We start from the raw sequence: 22,148 nt of genomic DNA, 5'->3' as shown, positions 1-22,148 counted from the left end.
CTTGATAATATACAATTGTATAGTTATCAATTTCTTCTGTCGCGCATTGGCCGCTAATATTGGTGTAAATCAATAACACAGTAATTATCGAGCGAAACGCATAATTAACGACCGAACTAATTAACGGCTAAAACGCATAAGACTCATTACGCTCGCGAAATTCCAAACGGCGATATACATATGTGATCGAGCAACTTCGATTTCCGACTCGCATCCCCCGAAGTTCGCCCGGGAGATACGCGACGACAGATTATTTCGGACCGCGCAGGAGTTCTGCGCGCTTCGAAGAAAATAACACGATTAAACTAACTCCGATACGCGCCGTTGAGTCAGGCGATAATAATTGCGGCCGCGGAATAATTAGCTGTGCGCGAATGTCCATTTGCGTGAGATAAACCGACCTTAGCGGACTTTAATTTAGAGAAAGAGCCTAATGTACTTTCGAAATTGTTTTCACGATTGCGCTACTACGGCACGAGGCCGTTTATTTTGTTTCCCGCTCTGCGAACCCGCTAACGTTCGACGTATCCTTCGAAATCGCTGCAAAAGCGGAGGAATTTTCCTTTCGATGATCCTAGCTTCGACGTAGCATCGCCGCATCGCATTAATTGATACAATTACATTTAATCCACACTCGCGAGGCTCAGTTGTTCGAACGCAATCGTATGCAAATGCGCGATACACAGTGGAAAACCTTGGAGGTTGCGTTATAATTTAATCGCTCATTCACTTAACACAGGTGATATTGTTCTTTGTAAATTCACGAAGGCAAAGTGTAACAATCGTTGCTTCAAGCGTGCCGAAATTTTCCCCTCTGAAATTTTCAATGGTTCTGCTTTACCGCAAAGCCGCTGGTCCGCTGCAAATTGATCCCGAATTAAGCGGTACGGTTACAACGCGTTGAATCCTAGCGGTGTCTCGTTGTAATGAGGTTTATATTTCTAGAACAATATATACATTTTTCAAAGCAGGAGAACGCGCGATTCGATCCGCGATCTCTTTTGCGCCGGCACAATTTTTCGCCGCGTTCTTTTCTTGCCGCGCCTGCGTGCACTTTGCACCGGCCCAATTAAACATTTTCATGCTTTATCACTCTATCGCGGACACACTTGCCGCATAGTCCCTATTGACGTGAAATGATTGGTCGAATTCGCATTAGACCGTAATGTAATTGGAAATGAAATTGCAAATGAAATTGTGGCGCGAACCGGTCCGGCGCGCGGCCGGCGAAGGCCTCGAAATTCCAAGACGTGCGCCGAATCGTACACCAATGAGCGGTCGGATCGATCCCGAGCGCAATTTAATTTGCGAATTCCCCGCCGTTCCGCGGAAACAACGCGTTTCGCAGAAACGACGTGCCGTGGTTGACCCGCGGCCGGCTCTTTGCGGCCCTAATGACTATCCCGCCCGCGCGGCAAACGACAAAATCAATTCAGCGCTACGAAGGCGGGCGCCATGAAAAATCGCCGCCGGACTCGATTCGCACGCGATGTGTACGATATTTCCACATATGTACGCGCGTACGTGCGCGTATTTCGCGATCGTCCCCACGAAACGTAGAAACGCGGGCACGTCTGTGCGAAACGTATGCACGTGGGTGCGAGCGTACACACGGGCACCGGGTACCGATTGGCGTGACGGTACGTTGCATCCGCGGCACGCGCGCCGCGATACCGGGTGTCCGCCGAGAAGCGCTGATTGGCGTGTCCAAGCCGTAACTGGCCGGCCGGTAATCGGTTTGCGTTTGATCGCGGATAGGGAAACGCTCTTTGAGAGTTGGAGGCCGGCGATTCGGGTAAATCCTATTTTTCCCGCGTGATAAATCAATGGAGCTGCAACGGAGCACGCTCGGCGTGTTCCGAGGGACCGGGCGAGAGCGAACGATAGAACTGCGATCGTTTCGATTAAAGGGTATAAATTGTTTAAGCGATTTAAGTAATGAGATTATCCCGCCGTTGTCCCCGCGACGCGTGTGCGTCGCCCGAGCAGCGAGGCCCGCGAGCAACGGACGGGATCGATGGGGTTTTCCCCCCGAAATCCTAAGCACGGTTTTCGCGGAGACGCGAAAATGCGGCCGGCGCGAGAAAACGTCTGGCGCAAAATGAAATTCGAACGTTGCAAATTAAATCGTTTTCACGGTTCTTCGATGACGAAAATGTACGACGGGATCACGGAGCTTTTGCTCAAATGAATATCGAATACTGTTTGCTAAATTAATGAACGAGCGAAAAACACAAGCCCGCGCTGGCGGGCATATTTCCGCGATGTTAAATATTTATTCAGGAAATTAACATCCGTCACAAATGCACACGTATCGCAACGTACTATGGCGTGGCTCTGATAATTGTTTCGACTAGCATAAATATCATAATTTGTAAAATCCTGCCGGCGATTAAACAGCATCCGCCGGCGCAGAACTGACGCTCGGTAATCTTTTCGTCGGAGCCGGAGTTAGGCGCGTCACGCTGCTGTGATAACAGTCAACTATTCGGCCTTTGGATAAGGAAGTGAAAAAATCCCGTTATCGCCGTCTCTATCGCGAGCCGTTCTGGGGAGTGGAGCGGAATTATAACTGGCATGAGCGAATTGTAGCTGCCCGTGGGACACAAAAACCGACGTTTTTTTTCCCTCCCCTCTCCCCCGATATTGAGCGCGTTCACAGTACGTTTCAAGGGATTATACGAAAATCGATGGCGAGTGTTATTTTCCCTTAAATGCTCTTACCTTCTTCGATACGTCTGCACTTAAGTGCAACATCGAACGGAAAAGTCTCTTTCTTTTTCAGCAGCGCCAACGAAACTTTCGCGATAACCCGATAATTGCTCATAATTACGTAAAGATTAGCGGAGTTCCAAGGAAATTACGTTTCCATGTGTTTTAATTCGCCCGGAGCGTTCACATGTTTGTTCAGAGCAATGAAAAGGACGATTAATTATATGAACACCTTTTACTTCCGTGCGCGTGCAATTAAGTCCTCGATGGAGCTTCAATAATTGCGATAATTTCGCCCCTCGAATTACGCGCCGGCTTGAAAACGGGAAAAGAAAACGAGCCGTTTCTTCTCGCAAAAGTCCGGCTCTTTTTTTTTTCTTTCTGCCTCGCCTTGCCGCACCGGCGGCCGTGTCCTTCGGAAACCACCATGTCCGGTTACTCAATCGCGCGCGCGATCTGCATAATTTCGCGTGCGATTCTCGCTGGAAGAACTGCATCCGCATCTCGCAGCTATGCGAGTGTCCGCGTGCTTTTCCTTGGAACCTTAATCATCGTCCATCATTTCCTATGACAAACAAGCCGCGGCTCCGCGCATTATGGCGACGCGCGTGCGTGAATTTGTGCAGCGGGCTAGATATCGTCATCCGCAGCGGCCGCGTTCCTCGTAACTCACCGATTATGCAACCGCGATTATAAAACCGCGTGCCACTTACTTTGGTGCATACGATTACGATAGCGATAGTTAACATTCGGAGAAATACACTTTGATAGACTTATCGCCTGGCTTTCGGCGCATGTGGTACCACGCAGCTATTCTCAGCAGACTGTTTTCAGACTGATAAGATCAGAAACGAAATAGTCCACTAACTGTAAGTTGAAATCTCATATCGTCCGACGAATTCGAATGTACTCGTTGTATAAATTCAACGACAGACTTAGACAGCTGCTCCGAAAAGGCTGTGGATCTGCGGCCGAGATACTTGAAGCTTCAAGAGGCTGCCCATCATTGTCATTAATGCATGAGTACATGCGACCAAAGTTGATCGTAAGATGCGTAAAATGATCAATGAGTTCGCATTATTTTGTTTTCGATGTGTCTGGTCAAGCGCACAAGAACCGTATGTCTTCCTTTACCGAAAGCTCCTTTCCACACGGGGTCCCGGGTAACCGGTGCACGTCATTGTTTGATGTAGTTGCGGTGGTGTCGCAGGTCTGGAACGGGTAGCGGAGGAGTTGATGGGCCGTAGGAGATGGAAGCAATACCAGGACACCCTGTACAGCGGCACCCGCAGCAGCGAATCACAGCCCCACCATCGGCTTTACCCGGCGTTGTCGTCGTCCTGCAACCCGATACCCGGGAGCCTGGACCAGATTGGGCCGCAGCTGCATCAGCCGGCACCCACGTCGTTGCCGTCGACGGTGCTGACGACGGGGACGACCACGACGACGACGACGACGACGACGACGACCGGCGCGGTGAAGCAGGAGAGCCTGCAGAGGCATCATCCGCAGAACCATCATCACCATCTGCCCGCGCCAGCCCAGGACCATCAACAGCAGCAGGAGGATTCGCGTCGTTTGAGGCCGGGCGAAGTCAAGATCGAGGCCGCCGACGAGGAGCCCACGGACGGCACCGCGGCGCGGGAGGATACCTCGGCGAGGACGACGGACACGGCGACGTCGACGACGGCGACGACGACGGCGGAAGTGGCGACAACGACAGTAACGGCGACGACCACCGGCATCGCGACGACCACGTCGACAACGACAACGGCGACCGGCACGACGACGATAGCGACGAGACGGCGACGCGTTCGCCGGCAAAACGACGGGGAGGACGTCGACGGGGAGGAGGACGGCGACGAGAAGGACGAGGAGACGGGACGGGGCCAGAACGAGGCGGAGAAACGGCTCAAGCTCGACGAGGACGCCGACAGGTCGGCGGTCAGCCCCCTCAGAACGGAGAACGATCGTGCGACTCGGGATCATCCGACTGCCAACGCTACCGACACGGAAGGGACCAAGGTTGGTTAGAAAGACGTTTGAAAGACGGCAGTCTTTCTACGGAGACTTAATGATACGCCACGCTCGAGAGGTCGTGGCAACCTGAAAATTTCCATTCTTGAACGTTCTTCACCCTTGTTGTCTTTCCTCGTTTCAGGAACGAACGGAGGAGATCGCGTTGGAGCGGGCACCGGTAACGCAGGGCTTACTGAGGGTAAAGAAAGAGGAGGAGCTGCAGGAGATACCGGGTTCTGGCGGCGGCACTACGATACTAACGGCGCCGGCGACGGATTCGGAAGGGACCAGGTCGGGGCTGTTATGCCGCGACGGGAACGCGACCGCGACGAGCGTCGCGACGCCGTTTCTCATTGGGAGACGCACGAGTCCGCCGCCGGAGGACTGGAAGCCACTCGACAAGTGTTACTTCTGTCTCGACGGCAAGCTACCCCACGACGACCAGCCGCCCCTTGTAAGTACCCTCCGGCGAGTCCGCCGAGTGTGAGGTTGCGCATGGCTGAGCATCGACCTCGTCCTCCATCGCTAATTTTGTGTAGAGAGAGATTATCCGCGAGGGGGACGACACAGACGGGAATGCACAGAAGTGATCTTCCCTCGCGCGGAATTCGTACACCGAGATTCGGCCGACTCGCAATGTACCTCGATGGTCTTGCTGATGACTCACCGAGACGGTAGACAAATCTGCGCGCGCTAACGCCGCTCGTTTCGCCCGCAATGCACTTATCGCAATCGCGTTACCGGGATCTCGTTTCATCTTCATTCCACACACCTGTTGTGCCATCGCAAGCGCGGCTCGGCTCTGATCCGGCCTTTGCCACTTTTTGATTAAGTCGAGCGTACTTCGTACTTGGGCGCCGGCCGCACCACCGTCTCGTCCTCCCCCCCCCCACCCTCACCCCCCGCCCCCCGCCAGTCTCTCAGCTTTGATCACTTTGACGACCCCCATAAAAGATTCACGAGGACTCGCGAAGGCGGCGCGCCTTACGAGAAATGAATTCGATCCCGCTGCGTCGCGTCTTCTCGCGGATCTCACCCTCCCCGGATAGCCCTTTCTGCCATCCGACCGCAATCCACCGGCCATTCAGTCGGGCCAAGTCCTTTTGGTATCGCGCGAGCCGGGATGACACGTCCCTCCGTGTTATGCCCCGCAGAGCCCGCAGAGCGACAGTAGCAGCAGCTCGCGATCGGCGGAGTCACCGATGTCGGTCCAGGTGGACCCGATGGCGGCGTCCGTGGTCGCCGCCGCCCTCAGCGGCACTTACCCCACCTTGCTGCCCCAGTGGTGCTTACCGCCGAGGGAGGCGCCCCTCGTTGGGGTGCAGACCCATCAGGACAGCGGCGCGGCGGCCGATCAACCGCTCGATCTCTCGGCCAAACCCAGAAATTCTCAGGTAAGTTCGATGCTCCACTGATTCTACCGCGTGGCAACGCCGCGGTCTTTCTCATTATCGTCTTCGTCGTTACTCTCGCAGCGCTCGCTCCGAGTTGATTCGGCCGAGTTGAACTCGCGACGAAGACTCGATATCGTGCGTTGCGCGGTGTTCGCCAAGTGCTCGATGAAGAATCACGCAATGAGCGAAGTCGACTGCGAACGCTGTGCAAATTATCCGCAACTATTATTCATACTTTTTTCGCCGGCTGACACGATACGGTCATTATTTGCGCGACGATCGCCATTTCATATATTGCTGAACAATAATTCCTCTCACATAGTGTTTTATTAGTGCTTCCTATGTCGTATTACTGAGTGACTAACGCTAACGTCTAAGTAACTAGGCTGTACGCTTGCGTAATATTAGTTATTTGTTTATTTAAGTCACTCCCGTCTCGACGATTTTTAATACTATTATCCATTTGTTTGTTCAGGACAACAACATATCTCTACTGGAGCAACAGAAAATACCTCTGAGAATGCCGACAGGCATCGATCCCAAGACTATCCTCAAGTAAGTAATTTCTCAACACTCTTTAATTAATGAGACAATGTAGCAAGTTTCGTACCAAGTGACGGTCTGTACCGATTAGTCCGAAGAAGTAAATCGATTGGCCAGAATAAGTAAATCAATGCTACGCGTCAGACGTAGTGTTTAATTCAAATTATAGATCTATACTGTGCGTTATTAAAAAGCAACACGCTCGTATTTAACTTGTCGGTGTGACAAATAGAATTAAAATGCAAGCAAAAATTATTCACAAGGCAGTTCTAATCAAGCTGCTACAGAGCACAGAGATGAAAGCTGGAACAAGCTGAAAAGATTCGAATCACATCGAAATTTGATGCGTTCAATTAAATTGTTTTATTTGATACCTCGTAATTTTATTCTTTTACTTTTATCCTTTAACAAACTTAACTTGACATGGTAATGCTAAAGTGTTAAAGCGATAAACGTATAATAACAACTATTTCAACTCTACATTTCAAGCGATAAGCGCAAAAGGCTGATAAAGCTATAAGTGCGCGTTAGAACAGAAACTGAGGAAAGCGAGACGAGAAGGACAGGCTTAAAAACTCGCGTGAATATTTGGCTCCGACGGGAGATCGTTCTTTCCCACACGCTGGAAAAAAATTGTCGTTCGTCAACGACAATGCGGCATCGTTTCGGCGTTATCGCGCAACTCGCTTTGCATCTCGAGGCGTATAGTCACCGATACCAGCGTGCATTCCGTACGCCAGTGTGGGAGGGAGGGGAAAAAAAAGAATACGATCCGTGATCGCATTCCGTAGCGAACGTTCTTCGTGATCGAGTGGCCGTTTAAGCCGGGCCGGCCGGGCGGGCGTTTCGATAAGGCGTCGATTAAAACACCGCCGGCGAACGACTTTCGAAAATCGCGAAACTGACAGCCAGTCGATCCGGAATGCCGTCGCAATTAGGTGCCAATCACGCGGCCGGGCATAACCGTGATTTATCTCCCTCGTAAAGACGTCATGCGCGACAACGGCAGAGGGGAATCGTATCGTTCGCTCGACACTGGTGCGGGCTGATCGAGTTCGCGGTCGTGTGCTGCATTTTCAGATTTATCTGGATAAATATGCGGAATAAAATCGCCAATTCGTGCAATACAATTCGAATCTTAGACGTCTCTCTCTTCCTCTCCTTCGTCTTAATCGATTTGTGATGGAACAAAAAATATTACGTTTTTTTACTTACAATTATCAAAGCTATCGTTTTCACTTAAAAAAAAAACACCTTTGTCGGACGTGTCATTAAATGGTTCTCACGTTTGTGTTGCATTGTGTGTGTGTGTAATTTATAAGTCGCTGTGCTATAATTACAGTAAAAGATAAACAGGGTTGTTGATAAAGAGCTGCGGTTATCAGAGCCTAGGATCGCAGCGAAGCTCAAGTTCGTTAGGTGAACTTGGAGGTTCTATTGAGGCGATCGTAATAATACTATTGCGAACATTCGATTGTACTAGACGCGTTAGATATGCATGCTGTATTCTCTGGAGGGAAGATAACGCTGTAAAATTAATACAAATACGAACGCGCGAAGATATTGCAAAACTTATAAAATTACTAATAATCTGAAATCAATGAAACGTGTTTTTTTTACTGATTTGCATAACAAATTAATAATTGCATAGGACAAAACATTTTATTATGATTGTTTAATTAAATGGTTCGGTGCCGCGAACGAGTCTTCATTTTCTGCATGGGCGCGATGTTTTCCCCGCGATTCTTGGCTATCGTCTTGGCTGCTGCAGTGAAATAATGATAATTCCAATGGCTTGCGAAAAATTTATGCGTCGGGATAAATAAAGTCGTATTACAGATTCGGCAAACCGTCAACTCCCATTGCATTAACTCGAAAAAATGATTTCTCATCTCGCGACTGATGTGCTCACAAAAATTTAATACTTTCTTCGCGATGTTGGATATAATCTTCATTCACACGTGTCATTGTTCACAATAATGCGTTCTTAAACAATTGATAATCAATTATGATCGATGTCGCAGTAGGTTATCTCAGGAAAATATTTAATAATCTTCATCACATTTAATCTGTGTGATCATTTTTCCATCTACCTTTTAAAATGTTACTGGATTAGAGAGATAAATAATTTTGTGGTTTTAACATTTGCGTCTTTCCACCTTTTTTAATTGAGCAAATAATTATAAAGGAATAAACGGAGAATTTCTGCCAGTCTCCGCATAAATATATATTATTGCGAAGAATGGTGAAAATTAATTTGTTGGAAATTGCAATTGCTTTACGAAATATAAAGTTCAAGTTTGTAGAGATATTTTCTTCGCGACGAGAATGGCGTAATACATTTTTTGCCGTGACGTAAAAAGAATAATACGTTCTTTGATTAAACTGTCACAACTGGGCGGGCCGCTTATTGCATGGTTCTCACACGTAAATGTTTAATGTATCATGCTTCAGTGTTTTAAACTGTACGAAAAAATTTCGTTGTAATACGTTTGTGCGATTGCGGTAAGCAGCCGGTATCCTCCAAACCGTAATAATACCGACGAGTTGCTTGAACTTTGCAACCCTTTGAGCTTTAAACTGCTATACGTCTGCGGTACGTACCTCGATAAATATTTAAGCAGTCCGTTTCACAGAATCGATGCAACTCGGTTGTGGTCTCGAATACGAAACATGATGGAGCAAATTTTGTAAACCTACCCAGACGCCTAAATAAATGACAACAAAGGGAAAAGTTTCATACATATTTTATTCCGCCTCTTTCATCAAGACGCTACGAGACGGGTTAGTTATGAAAATATGGCATTTATACAGTTTTCTTTCGCGTACCACTTTGTGTCAGAATTCTGGTAACAGACGAATATTAGATTTAGTGAAATTTGTATTTAACCTGGAAAGAAGCTTCAAGTTGAATATTGAAAATCCAATTTTTTTTTACCATTATTAGAATCCTAAGAACTTACAGAATAGAACATGGCATGCCGTGTGAACGGTTGACAAAGATGACGACAAATTTTATCTTGGAAGTCTTTTATACTCTTGAATTATTGTCGAATGTCAATTTTTATCTCCGCTGTACGGTTCGCGAAAAGTGAAAAAGATCGGTAACTTGAGCGAATCGAGCGCGCCAGATTGTTGGCGGCGTACGTTGCCCCCATGTTTTCGCTGTTTTCCCCCGCGGAACATTTTGCGCGTCAAATTTTTATCATCGTCTATTATTAGTCCACCGTAATCTGCACCTCCTGACATATCGAAGATGCGGAGTACCTCATGTATGTCGCGGCGCGTAATGAAGAAGCGCAAAGGGGAGACTGGAATGCGAGAAAGAGAAAGCGAAGGAGCGGGACGGAGAACGAGCGAGCGAAGAGGGAAGAAAGTTCGGAGGGGGAGGGAAAAGAAAGAGGCGAGAGAGAAGTTCGCGCCGACGCGTACGCGACTGCGTAATTAGCGATAAGATAGGACCGCCGACGAAACCGTCGAGTCGAAATTAAAGCCTAATTTAGATTGGAGCGCGGATGTTTGGATTTTCGCGTGGATCTACATCTTGGGCTTAGCAGATCTGCAGGGATGTAGCCTTAAGGCCTGTGTTCACGACGCTAGAACTTGGTCCAAGTTCTAACATCGTGGACGCAGGCCTTTAGAATTGTGTCGAAAAATAAAGAAAAAGTGCTGCACTAATGCGCCTATTCAAATAATTCATTACACCCGTCACTTTTCTCGAGAGGAATTCAGGATCGAATATTTAAATGTTGCGAGAGAAAAGGCGCGGGTTTATCGAATTTTCGATGAAACTAAATTCGTGTATTGCATGAAAAATTCATAGAAAGTGCCGGTGATTTCTGTATTCTCGGGAATTGTTCCGATCAAGACACACCCCGTGCAGTGTGAATTCATTAGATGAGTGTGAATGGAGGAGTACGTAAGGCGGCAATCTCGCTCGCACCTTCCTTTGCATTTGGACCCGACTCGCGCTATAACGCGGTTCATTGAAAAACAATCCAGATTACTGTATACTTGAGCGATACTAATTGTGGAGATCTTTGTTCGTAATAAGGGCGTCGTATGAAAACTTAATCATTGTTTACGCGATTACGTAAGAAATTTCAAGTGGAGCGAAAATTATGTAGGTTGTTAGACCGTTAATACAGTCGTAGCGTATATACCTATTAAATTCATGCGACCTAAGCTCGCCAAGTTTTTCCACTTCACTTTGGTGCTACAAAGTAGACAAGCCTCAAGGTACTTAGCGTCGTCTATAAACTGGTATTGCGTAGCTAAACTAGTTTGACTAATTTCATACTTTTCTTTGAGCTCAACTGCCGTTTGCCCTTCTATGGCGCGATCTTCAATTTTTTTATGCAGGCCTGTCCGTACGGGGCTGAAACTTTTTGTGCCAAATACCAGAGGGAGCTTAATTACTTAAAATATTTTCCCGTGACATTGTATTAATCTTAATAAGACATTATAGCTGTTTTACATTTTGAAGCGGCAGACTGAAAACACGAATTAAATTTCTCGGAGATTTAATACGAGAAGAGCCGACCGGTCAGATTTAAGAGCGTGTCTTCTTACGGCAAGTAGCCGCGTAGAAACGAAATTAGACGTGCGGTTCGCACTTGCGCGGCCGCGATACTGAAAAATAGGCGAGCTGCAATAAAACCAGACACCGGGCACTGAAGTAAAACCGGTTCGTAGAAGGCTTTGGAGAAGGTTCGCTGGCCAAAGAGATATTGACGCCGCTGCGAAGGACAAGATTACGACTATCTGGTTCGCGATTGCGTGAGCCCCGTGATTTATGCGAGAATTTACTAAACCGAACCGTCCGGTTCGATCATAGAACCTCGGTTTCCGGCATCTGTAAATACGTCGACATTGAAGACATCAATTTTTCCACTTGTTCGCATTCAGCGGGTTTACCCGAAGATCTCCCGCGTGCCCGCGAGACTTTGCATTGTCGCGTCGAGATAAATCCGCCTCTCAAGTCGAGGAATTCGTTCTTGACACAAATTGCCGCGTTACATTGAAAATATAATGCGCGATACGATGTTTCCGTCGCGGAGGTGTGCGATAAGAAGTCCGGCACGTCGCGACGACGTGTTTTTACGGAAACGCGCCGGCGGCCGATGATAAAGTCTAAATTCCTTGCGGTCAGATACGCGCACCGTCGTTTTATTCGGCGTACGCGGATACCGTTCTCTCTTCGAAATTACGCGCGACGACATTGCTCGAGGAACGTTGAACCTGAAACGCACATGGAAACGCGCGCGCCGACCGAGTTTCCGACGACGCCCGGCGTAGCTGCCGCGTATCGTCGCGTGAAACCGCAGACGAGTCGACAAACAAAAATCGCAGATAAATCAGCGCCGGTCGATGACTACTGACGTAGCGGGACCTATCCGGGAGGCCAGCGTCGGACGAAATGCACTTTTATCAGCGGCGAACAGGTCGACGAACTCGCGAGGGGGGGGGGGGAGGCTCGTACGGTGCGAGCGGGGGTGGGAGCGCGATGATTTCTTACGCCTAATCTTATCGTTGCGCTCCGTGACAAATTACACCGACCCGATATCCATCGCTCCTCGCGCTCCACGTCGCCTTCTTTTGTGCGAGCGCGAAATATTACCGGATGCTCTCGCACCGAAAATATATACTTGCCCCTCGTACGCGGCGTACGAGGTAATTGGACGATATTGGAAACGATCGAGGGAACGTGTCGTCCCTCGGAAATAGAGCCGAGATTTTTTAATGTTTTTTTTTATAAAAATGTCTTTTACGCTGTCTTTAAATTTTCATTAAGTTGATGTCACGTTTGCGTCATTATTTCGATAGCCGGTGACGGGCGTCGATGGTTAAAGGCACACTTTGAACCCATGCTGTTTAATTGTTTGTCATAATTAGGTCATAGTAGGCCTGGTTTCACCAACGTCGCTTAAACTTAGGTAGCTTCCTAATCAGAATTCTTCAATGTCGCCAGCGGTCATTAACAACGTCAGTGTTTTCTTGACCATACCTGGTATCTTTAATAATACAGAAAATTTATTGCGAAAAACGCCCGCCTAGAGTGTAGGGAGGTCCAGGCTTGAAACCCCGGCTGAGGTAATGTTTTTCGCAATAAATTTCTTTAATTAAAAGTTGACAGGTGTGTCGATTATTAATTTCCTACATTGCATTAGTTGTTTGTCTTTTTCTCCGTATGCAGTTCGATGGGATAAGATTTTTGTTCAAGAAACGAATATGTAATGAACGCTTTCGCAGACACCTGAGGATAATTTGCTGCAACAAGATTTGCCTCGCGGACATAATGCGATGCGGGAAATGGCGATGTAGCGACGCGAAAACTTATGGCGGCAATAAAAAGAAAATTCCCGCGGACAAATATTAAAATTATTAATACACGACTTGTGCCTTCTGGCAATTTAACCGGTGCATTATTTTAATTTTCATCTTTGCATAGATAAATCTCGTTCGCATGACACGCGTATAAATCGCGCTGCGAAATGATATTTATGTAAATGAATTACATATTTAAAGAAGCTTAAATGCTCGAATGTGTAATGCGGTTGTTTTTTTATTCCGGCCGGAAATCGATTTCATGCAATATGCGAAATTGCCGTGTTAACGCGTTTTTCAGTCTGTTCGTTTGAAAAGCTTAATTTGCATGGCTCGATGTCCCCCGGAGCCAGGATCAAAGCCGTACGGATTCGCAATTCGCCATTGGCACGACGTCAAACACGTGCAGGCGTCGGAACGGCCACGTGGCCATTTGATGCGGGTCGCCTCTTGAGTTAGTTTAGGAAACGTGGATACACGTGAGCTCGCACTGCGAGAAATGGCGAATAATCTGACTTTGTTACGTACATACGAGGCTTGAGCGAGTATCGAACGCGCATCTATTGGCCAATCGATTATATCAAACCGTCTCTTGGCTACTTGCTCGTTCGCAATGTTTGTCTGTTTGAATGTTTCATATTCTGTGTCTCAACCAGACGCAGCGGCTCTCTTTCATAACAATTTTAAAGAGAACGCAAACGGAAACTCTCGGTGAAATATTTCATTTTTCCTTTTTTCCCCCCGTTTTACCGATGAAAGGAAATCAGAAGAACGGCGAACGCGAACTGCTTTATGTAACATTGATTTTTCCTCTCCGGGAGCCATGTAGCATTTTTTAATACGTTACCTCTTCCTCCAGTTTACATGCGCCGTTTTGGAAACTAAAATTAATTTTCCGACATTAGTATACGACAGGATAAACGAGATCTCTGATACGATGACTGACGGATAGTTATAGAAGCTATCTTAGGAGTCGGGGCAGCGAGATGGAAAAACTCGAGCGGGGGGGGCACAAAAATAAGTTTTCCTACGACAAAGTGCAATTGACAAGCAACGTGAATTCCAACAAATTGTTTCCGTTTCCATTGACGTCTCTCAATACTTGACAGATATTCGCAGCGCACTGCGAGGGCTCGGGAGACGCCGGTGTACGAAGCGAACCCGTGCTCGCCGACCATTTTATTCGGTAGCTCATTTCCATACGCGCCTGCATACACGCTATTTCCCGAAATTGCGTTTCGACGCTGGGTGGCGTCGCGGCCAAAAACACCATCAGCTGGCCCCCGATATAACGTTGATTAACGCTGTTTCAGCTCGTGTTACCGCGCGAAACCGCGAATGACCGGACCGGTTGTGACCGCGGCGGCGGCGGCGGCGGCAGCGGCGGCGGCTGCGGCAGGCGTCGGTGGTGTCCCAGTGGTGGGTGCCGGGGGCGGCAGGAGGACTTACACCGAGGAGGAGCTGCAGGCCGCCCTCAGGGACATCCAGAGCGGCAAGCTCGGCACGCGGAGGGCGGCGGTCATCTACGGGATACCGCGTAGCACTCTGCGCAACAAGGTCTACAAGCTCGCGATGGAGCGCGAAAGGGACGCGTCCCTGACTAGCACCCATTCACACCCTCACGAGCCCGGCGCCCCAGCCACCACCACCACCACCATCACCACCACCACCACCACCACTACTACTACTACAACACCACCAAATACGACCCAAAACGCCTCCGCGACCACTCCGCCCCCGCAAGTGGACGAGGTAGGTTTTGGGGACAGACAGCAGAAGATAGTTAGAAGTCTAGAGAGAAAGAGAGCGAGAGAAAGAGAGAGAGAGAAAGGAAGAGAGAAAGAGGGAAAAAGAGCGAGAAGGAAAGAAGGGAGCAAAGGGAGAGCGAGAGAGTGGGCGAGATGCAGAGGGAGTGGAAACGTACCAGCGACACGTGCCGAGTCCAAATCTCGTCGGTCTTTCACGCGTGTCGGGTAGAGAAGCCGAGGACGCAAATTGGCATAGACGGCGACTGGGGAATCTCGTGAGGGAAATGATGCGACGCGCCGAAGCGAGGATGCTCCGTCGTGTATCTTCTTTTTATCTCCGGCGTTTCCGGTATCGATGTCCGATGTTTCTCATCCGGAAACGAGTCGATGGCGCGACAGAGTGATTTCGGCGGTTGTTGCGTTGACTCGTTTCGAATAATCGCGGGATGTCGATGATCGATACCGCCGCGTATCTCGTGTCCGTGATCCACCGCCTTGACGATCTCCAACGTTGTTTATACGTTATTTTGATTTTGCAAATTACATCGCGGATTTATATCGGCCAATAAATTGCAAATATTAAAGCATCGCGAAAAAGTAATTGGACTTTTAGTCGATATGTCACAATATCTGCACGTCGATTATGGTATAACACGACGAAAGGTATAAGAAAATAGACAGATCTGATTAGATTTCCGTTAGAAAAACTGATATCAGATTGCTTAACGATTTTATAGATAAAACTCGTCACAGTTATTTGTCCTTGGGCAAATTGCAGTGATAATTATAAATATCTATGAGCCAAGTTTCGTATAAATTTGCAGTACGTGTCGATAGTCGAAGAAGGGTGTTCTTCAAAATGTAAAAATTCACGAGGAGGAACGACATGTAAAGAAATCTGATCTTAATTATCTCTCTCGAAAGTATAAAATTATAATTACAATTTCCAAAAGCATTGATCAACGTTATAGAATACTGTCAGACACTTGAGAGATCATGTACGATGTTTTCCGACTTGAATCGTCCGCGTGCGAGTGATAAGTCTTCATGATTTACGTGGCAAAATAGGCCGATTACCATGCAGAGAAACGTGGAAGGGTGGGAAACCGAACGATGCACGAGGGAAATCTCGCCGGGAAAATTCGCGAATATATACCGTTCATTTGTACCTAAGTGTGGTTTTGGTTAGGAAGAACGAATGAAGCTTCCCCAAAACATACCTCTGGCACGGCGATCGTGGATCTCGCGTGGACCGAATGTGTCTTGTATCGCTAAACGACGCGCCTATAGTCGCCCAATTCGGACTCGGTCGAGCAGAAAATTTCTGCGATCGTAATTTCATTTAACCTCAGTTAATCTCGAAGTAGCTGCATTTCTGGATATACGTTGGTCCTAAATTTCTGCCAAACTCTGCGCTCAATGTATAAAATGATATAGAAGCTTCTCGACGAAAAGAATTGTCGAATCAAGTTTCGATGTTGAATAAACAATGCGGATTTTATGCATCGGTCATTTCGCTTTTCCTCCTTCGACTTTTACTCGGAGGACATTCTCAGATTGACAAATAATTCTCGAGGGAGAAATAGTGAGAGGAGAGAATACTCTTTCTCAATGTCCCGCGTTGTTGGCCAATTGGGCAGATGAAGGAATATCGACCTGGTGCGAAGAACGTTGACGGCAACTGTGCGTTTGATCGCGTTGAAGGAAGGAGACCGATGGTCTACGCGGCTCCGTACCGGTCGCCGTGGTGCTCCGTAGTGTCCAGTGTTCTTTTGCATGGGCTGTTTAACTTTTTTTATCTCACTATTTGTAGTTTAACACACGGCAACTTGGTGTCCGCGAGGTTGCAAGATTCGAGGTAAGTTTTTGGGAAGGTCGTGTCGAGACGGAAGGAGGATTTGTCCGGGCTCGATCTTGCTTTCGTTCCTTACGGGTGCCCCTAGTCGCACCGCGGAATCCGTCGATGTACGCTTCTGGACCTCGACACTCTGCATCCTCGATGTGTGTCGCGCATACAATCCCCCGCATAGAGACGTCCGATCGAATAACCGTTTTGATACGGGCGGATCACAATTTCAGTATGAATGCGCCCGCTATCCGTGAAACAGTCGCGCGATCGAAGATTACGGCAGATTAAACGCGGCGGCCCGATTTAATCCTCATCACCCGATAGTGTCTTTTGCCTTGATTCTCGATCCGATCGCGATTAATTTCGCTGAGCGCGCGTACGGGAAACGATCGTGGCTCGGTAACAACGAGACATCGATGAGACGTTGAAGTATCTGGGAATTTTTCAATCGAGACGGTATCGCGTGGCCCAAGTTTTTATTCTATTTAGAACTTGGGAGTACATTTTTATCGGAAAGAACTGAGGCCGGAGGACACTATCGTGAAATTTTGCGGGATAAAATTCGTAGTGTTCGCCATGTAGTACGAATCGTTTCCTTAGCCGGGAAAATATTTTGCATTGCGTTTAACCGTATTGTACTCTTCTAAAAATTGTATCTGCATCCGTACGGTCTGTTGGTCGTAATAGTCGCTACTTAAAATCGTCTGCCGGCCGAACTTCGCCTCAGCATGAACACTAAGAGGCGCTATTTTACGGTATAACTTGCCGAGCTCGCAAGCACGGTCTATGCACGAGAACGGTTAAAGTCTCATTTTTCGTGCCTGCATTTCGTGCCTGCGATCGCGTACCGCGCGTTTATATGTATGTAGCGGCCATCATAGAGGACTGTTGCTTCACTTTTAGTGCAATGCATGCGCCTTGAACGAGTCCCGAGTGGTATCTCTGCACTTGAATTCCGGCGTATCTCGTCGAAACGCACGCCGAAGATAAGCTTTTCTCTGCGCAAAATTCCGCCCTCTTTTCCTTCTACCGAGGACTAGCGGGGGGAAAGCAGCGGTCGCGATTATCGTGCCGGGCGACCGCCGAGAGCATCGAGAACGTTTCCTCCCCTGTAAAACACTTGCCGCTGCTTACGAAAATACCATTTACTGATTAGCAGCTCTCCCGCATGGCGCTTAGCTATTCTACATTCGTTGGAGATATATGTACCGAGTAGTTTTGCGTAAAGTGACTCAATTGAATATATTGAATGTAGTACAACAAGCGTTGGGTGGCAGGGATAGAAATAAGGGGTACTATTAATTGCAGCCCCTGCGTGTGTGTGTGTGTGTGTGCGTGACTTGGCTTTTTCTTTGGTGATAAAATTAGCCGAGTATCAAGATTCGCAAAGAAGTTTTAAAGCGACACCTCTCAAGATTCTCAAAAAGTCATCTCAAAATAGTTAAAACAGACGCGTGATTCCTTTTACATAAAATCCGTCTGTGCGACGTTCTCAAAGCTAAAGCGCCTCTTCCCGCATTACGTTTCTTCTCCATTTTGATATTTTTTTAAAAATATGCAATGCGGTCACTTTACGGGAAACACTTCGTATATATTTACATGGACAATTGACACCTACACACGATACAAGTACACGTACTCTCCGGACACACGTACATACACACCTCTCGACGAAGCACTCTCGAACAAGGAGTTGTCATTTATCAGCAGCAATGATTGCTTAATGACTGTCGATGACGAGAAAAGCAATGCTTCTAGTCACGTCTCCGGAGACGGAGTGGAAGCTTCCATTTTAACTTTCCTCGAGAGGACAACTTGACTGTAATCTGCAATTTAGATGCTTTTTCGTAAGCGACGAGTGTGCAGAAAACGCTAGAATAGATGTTTTTAACAGGTGGACGACAAAGAATTATCCGGCGCGGAAGAGGAGAAGGAAGTTGAGAAGGCCCTGCTGAAGCCTCTGCTCTCGTTGGAGGATCTCGTGAGGTTTTCCACGCTCGAGGGGACCGGTGGCGATTCCCTCAGGAACCTGCTGCAACGGGGACACGAGACAGGCGCCGAGTGGCCGGGACTCGAACACGCGAACATCGGTCCCTATATTCAAAAGATGTTGGCTGCCGCTGCACCGTTAGGTAAAATCCCCTAAATTCCTTAGTATCGCGAAATGACAGCGAGAGTAGCTTAAAAGCTCCGTTAGTCACAAAGTTTATCCGTCACTTTTATCTGAGAATTGCAGCGCAGTTTGGATGACACGTTTCGGTTACAATTAAACTCTTAATAAGTTAAATATTTCTAAAATTCCAAGTAATCAATTTTATTTACGTTTTATCAATGTAGTGCGCGATTACACACGTGCGAAATTTACTTGCTGTACAATTCGGCGCAACACGCTGATACTCGGGATTCGGGACATTTCCAATAAGCATTCGTTTATTTTGTTCATTGACTGACCGACCAATCTGCGTCAAGAGAGGAAAGCCGAAAAGTGTATTACGCCACAATAGGACTTCTGGAATCGATAGAAGCCAGGCCCTAGTTAATCAGCTCGCCGATATTTTCTCTGCCTTTGAAGACTGCAATTGCATTTGAATAGCTTACGTCCGTATTTGAAATTATGACAAACACTCGAGTAAAAATAAAACGTTAATGTTTCCTCCAAAAATCTTTCGCGCGCAGGCACGTTTTTTATACGACGTTGTAAAATATCAAGTTTAACAAATTTTTGTTTGATACAAACTTGAAGTGAAAAATGACAATTGCGAAAGTTTTAGCACAATCTTGCAGAATTATATTGGTTTACTAGCAAGGTCGATGAATCTCTACTATAGAGCTTTGTAATAATGACGTAGGCATGGATACGCGAGACTATCGCATACCCGAAGTGATGAGGAAGCTGATGTGCGAGGACAAGAGGCTGAACAAGAACGTGAACGGAGACCAGTCGCAGCCGCATCACCATCAGCACCATCCCCTCGCCGCGCATCAGCAGACGCAGTCGCAGCAGCAGCGCGCGCCCATAACGAATGACGACTTCAATCCTAACATCGAGGAAGAGGCCAGCGACAGCGCTCAGGGCAGAGCGATACTGAAGATTCCGTCCTACAAGCCCGCCAGCACGCCGGGCTGTTCCAGCAAGAACGGCGAGCCGACTTCCGCCGCGTTCGCCCAGAGCTTCGCGACTGCCGCCTCGAGTCCGGGTCTCCTGGAGCGAGCTAGTCCAGCGTTCTCCGGCACCAGCAGCCCCACGAATTCGCTGGTGGGCAAAGCGGTGGCCGTTAATTTCCGCGACGTCATCGCCAAGAGTATCAGCGTCAAGTTCCAAGAGGGCCAGACGCCCAGCGCGGCCGGCATACCGAGCGGCGTGGTTTCGTCGCAGCAGGCCATGATGACTGACCCGAGTCCGTTCAAGAGAGGTCGTTACACACCTCCGCAGCCACCGCAACAGCAATCGTCGGCGCAGCAACAGCAGCAAAGCAAGCAGCAGTCGCAGGAGGCGAATAAATCGAAGCCGGGCACCGGCGGCAAGGGCACCAGACCTAAGCGCGGCAAATATAGGAACTACGACAGGGACAGCCTCGTCGAGGCGGTACGCGCAGTTCAGCGCGGCGAAATGAGCGTGCATCGCGCTGGCAGCTTTTACGGAGTTCCGCACTCCACCCTTGAGTACAAAGTCAAGGAGCGGCATCTCATGAGGCCGCGCAAGAGGTAAGTCGATTAATTGTTCCGATAAAAGACTTTTTCCACCTTATTCCTTCTTTTCGTTCTTTCACCTGTGGATGTTACAAATAATTCGCATATCGTTGGCGATCGATACAACGTCCACGTGACACACGAACATGTCTCGCAATGTAATCGTAAATTATGATAAAAATGTTGTAACTTTAGCTTCTCTTGTTCCGCAGGGACCAGAAGCAACCGGACGACAAGTCGAAGGAGACCGCGACGACGACGGCGGCGGCAGCGGCGGCGGCGGCGGCCGCGGCGGCGATGCGGCCGGGCGCCGCTGGCGTCGACAAGAAGCCGCAGCTCAAGTCGCAGAAACCGTTCACACCGCCCGGCGGTATACCCGGTCCGAACGGACTGAAAATGCCTCCGTTCATGGAGGGCATGCCCCACCTGCCATTCGGACCCTTCAACTTCTGGAACCCGACGCCCTTCATGCCCTCCCCCTTCATGGGTGGCGCGCCGAACGTGCCGATCCTTCCGGAACAATATTTCGCGTCGCAGAGAATGCGCGGATTGCAGGAGCAACAACGAAACGCCACGATGGTACAGCAACAGCACCAGCGAGACCGAGACGGGGTTGGCGTGTCAGGGACGGCGGACGCTGCCGGAACTTCCAACTCCCGAAGCGCCTCGATGGCGAAGGCGCCGCGCGACATAGTGGAGAGCATCTACGACGGGCCCGGGGCGAACGGCAGTTTCCTGGACAATCTGATCAGGTCGAGCCTCGAGACAGGCATTCCAAGGGACCAGCGGGCGATAGCGGAGGCGAGAAGCCAGCAGCAGCAGCAGTCGTCGTCGCAACATCCGGAAACGATGAGCAGCAAGACACTGATCGACCAGCTCTGCAGAAACTCGAGGAGGACCCCGCTGCCGCGAATGGCGCAGGACAGTAGCGAGGACGAGAGTTATCGAGGACCAACGGGCAGGATGGTGCCAGAGAGACCGGAGCGCGTGCCCACGGTCGATCTCAGCCCCTCACCGTCGGAGAGAGGTCGCACGGAGGACGGCAGCGATCGGCTGACGTCACCGCCGACGCCTCTGTCCATCTCCCGAGCGGGTAGCAGGGACGAGGACAGCACGCGTGACTCGAGGATCGATCGCAGCAGCAGAGAGCGCGAGGTTCACAACGGCGGCCAAGAGGATCGCGACCGGAAGCAGCCTCTGAGCTTGCAACAGCAGCAGCAGCAGCAGCAACCACAGCTGAACCACTACCCGGACTTACACAACCTCTACGCCGCGTCAACTGACAAAAAAAGTGCCTGTGATAGTAAGCTTATAGTAGATCATTCGAGCCAGAAGACTCAGCCGCAGCAACAACAAAAGGAATACGCTGCCGTGAGCGGGCTGGTCGTGCAACTGCAGAGGGGCTACAACACCGCGAGCAGCAGATCCGGCGAGCCGACTAACAGCCAGCAGCCGGCGGCGGCGGCGGCGGCGGCGGCGGCGGCGGAGCAGCGCGGCGCCGCGCTCAGCATGGAGGACTCCGTAGAGTAGACGAAAGTCAGTATCAGTTATGAGTAAAGTATACAGTTACGAAGTACAGTAAAACAAAAGAAAAGACCCATATACAGTAAGCCCACATTCCCGCCCAGATCTCTCACACGCACCGAACCCCCCGTGCGCCTTCTCGTTGTTGCGCGCCGCGAAACGGGGTTTCCCTTCGCGCTCGCTCAATTTACCCCCGCCCCCCCCCCACCCCCTGTCCTCCCGATCTCGCCCCCACGTGTCGGGCGAGAGGGACGATGTTAAGAGGAGTCCGACACAGGAGACTCCTCGCGCGCCGAATAATCGTTTCGAGCACGAGGGACGAAGGGAATCCTCAAATACCGT

General features: G+C 49.1%; 1 protein-coding gene across 1 annotated transcript; it reads left to right on the top strand.

The window, feature by feature from the left end:
* The first annotated feature begins 3,778 nt into the window (after nt 1-3,778).
* Nucleotides 3,779-21,912, top strand: LOC105568090 (mushroom body large-type Kenyon cell-specific protein 1). The gene is made up of 9 exons (XM_012023475.1): nt 3,779-3,830; nt 3,923-4,737; nt 4,874-5,185; nt 5,886-6,125; nt 6,601-6,680; nt 14,309-14,747; nt 18,487-18,724; nt 19,442-20,297; nt 20,558-21,912. The coding sequence occupies exons 1-9, from the start codon at nt 3,779-3,781 to the stop codon at nt 21,810-21,812; spliced, it is 4,287 nt and encodes a 1,428-aa protein (XP_011878865.1). The 3' UTR covers nt 21,813-21,912.
* The last annotated feature ends 236 nt before the right edge of the window (nt 21,913-22,148 follow it).

This window comes from Vollenhovia emeryi, unplaced genomic scaffold, assembly GCF_000949405.1.
Source record: "Vollenhovia emeryi isolate VEMERY1.0 unplaced genomic scaffold, V.emery_V1.0 DF939132.1, whole genome shotgun sequence".
Lineage (NCBI taxonomy): Eukaryota > Metazoa > Arthropoda > Insecta > Hymenoptera > Formicidae > Vollenhovia > Vollenhovia emeryi.
Note: the sequence above shows the minus strand (reverse complement) of the source record. Positions and strands in the feature narration are given on the sequence as shown.

Bases quoted from the DNA above. Each gene is read 5' to 3' on its own strand.
- LOC105568090 (XM_012023475.1), top strand. From the start codon at position 3,779: ATGAGTTCGCATTATTTTGTTTTCGATGTGTCTGGTCAAGCGCACAAG. The intron at 4,738-4,873 runs GTTGGTTAGAAA...TCCTCGTTTCAG, and splicing joins CCGACACGGAAGGGACCAAG to GAACGAACGGAGGAGATCGC. The intron at 14,748-18,486 runs GTAGGTTTTGGG...TGTTTTTAACAG, and splicing joins CGCCCCCGCAAGTGGACGAG to GTGGACGACAAAGAATTATC.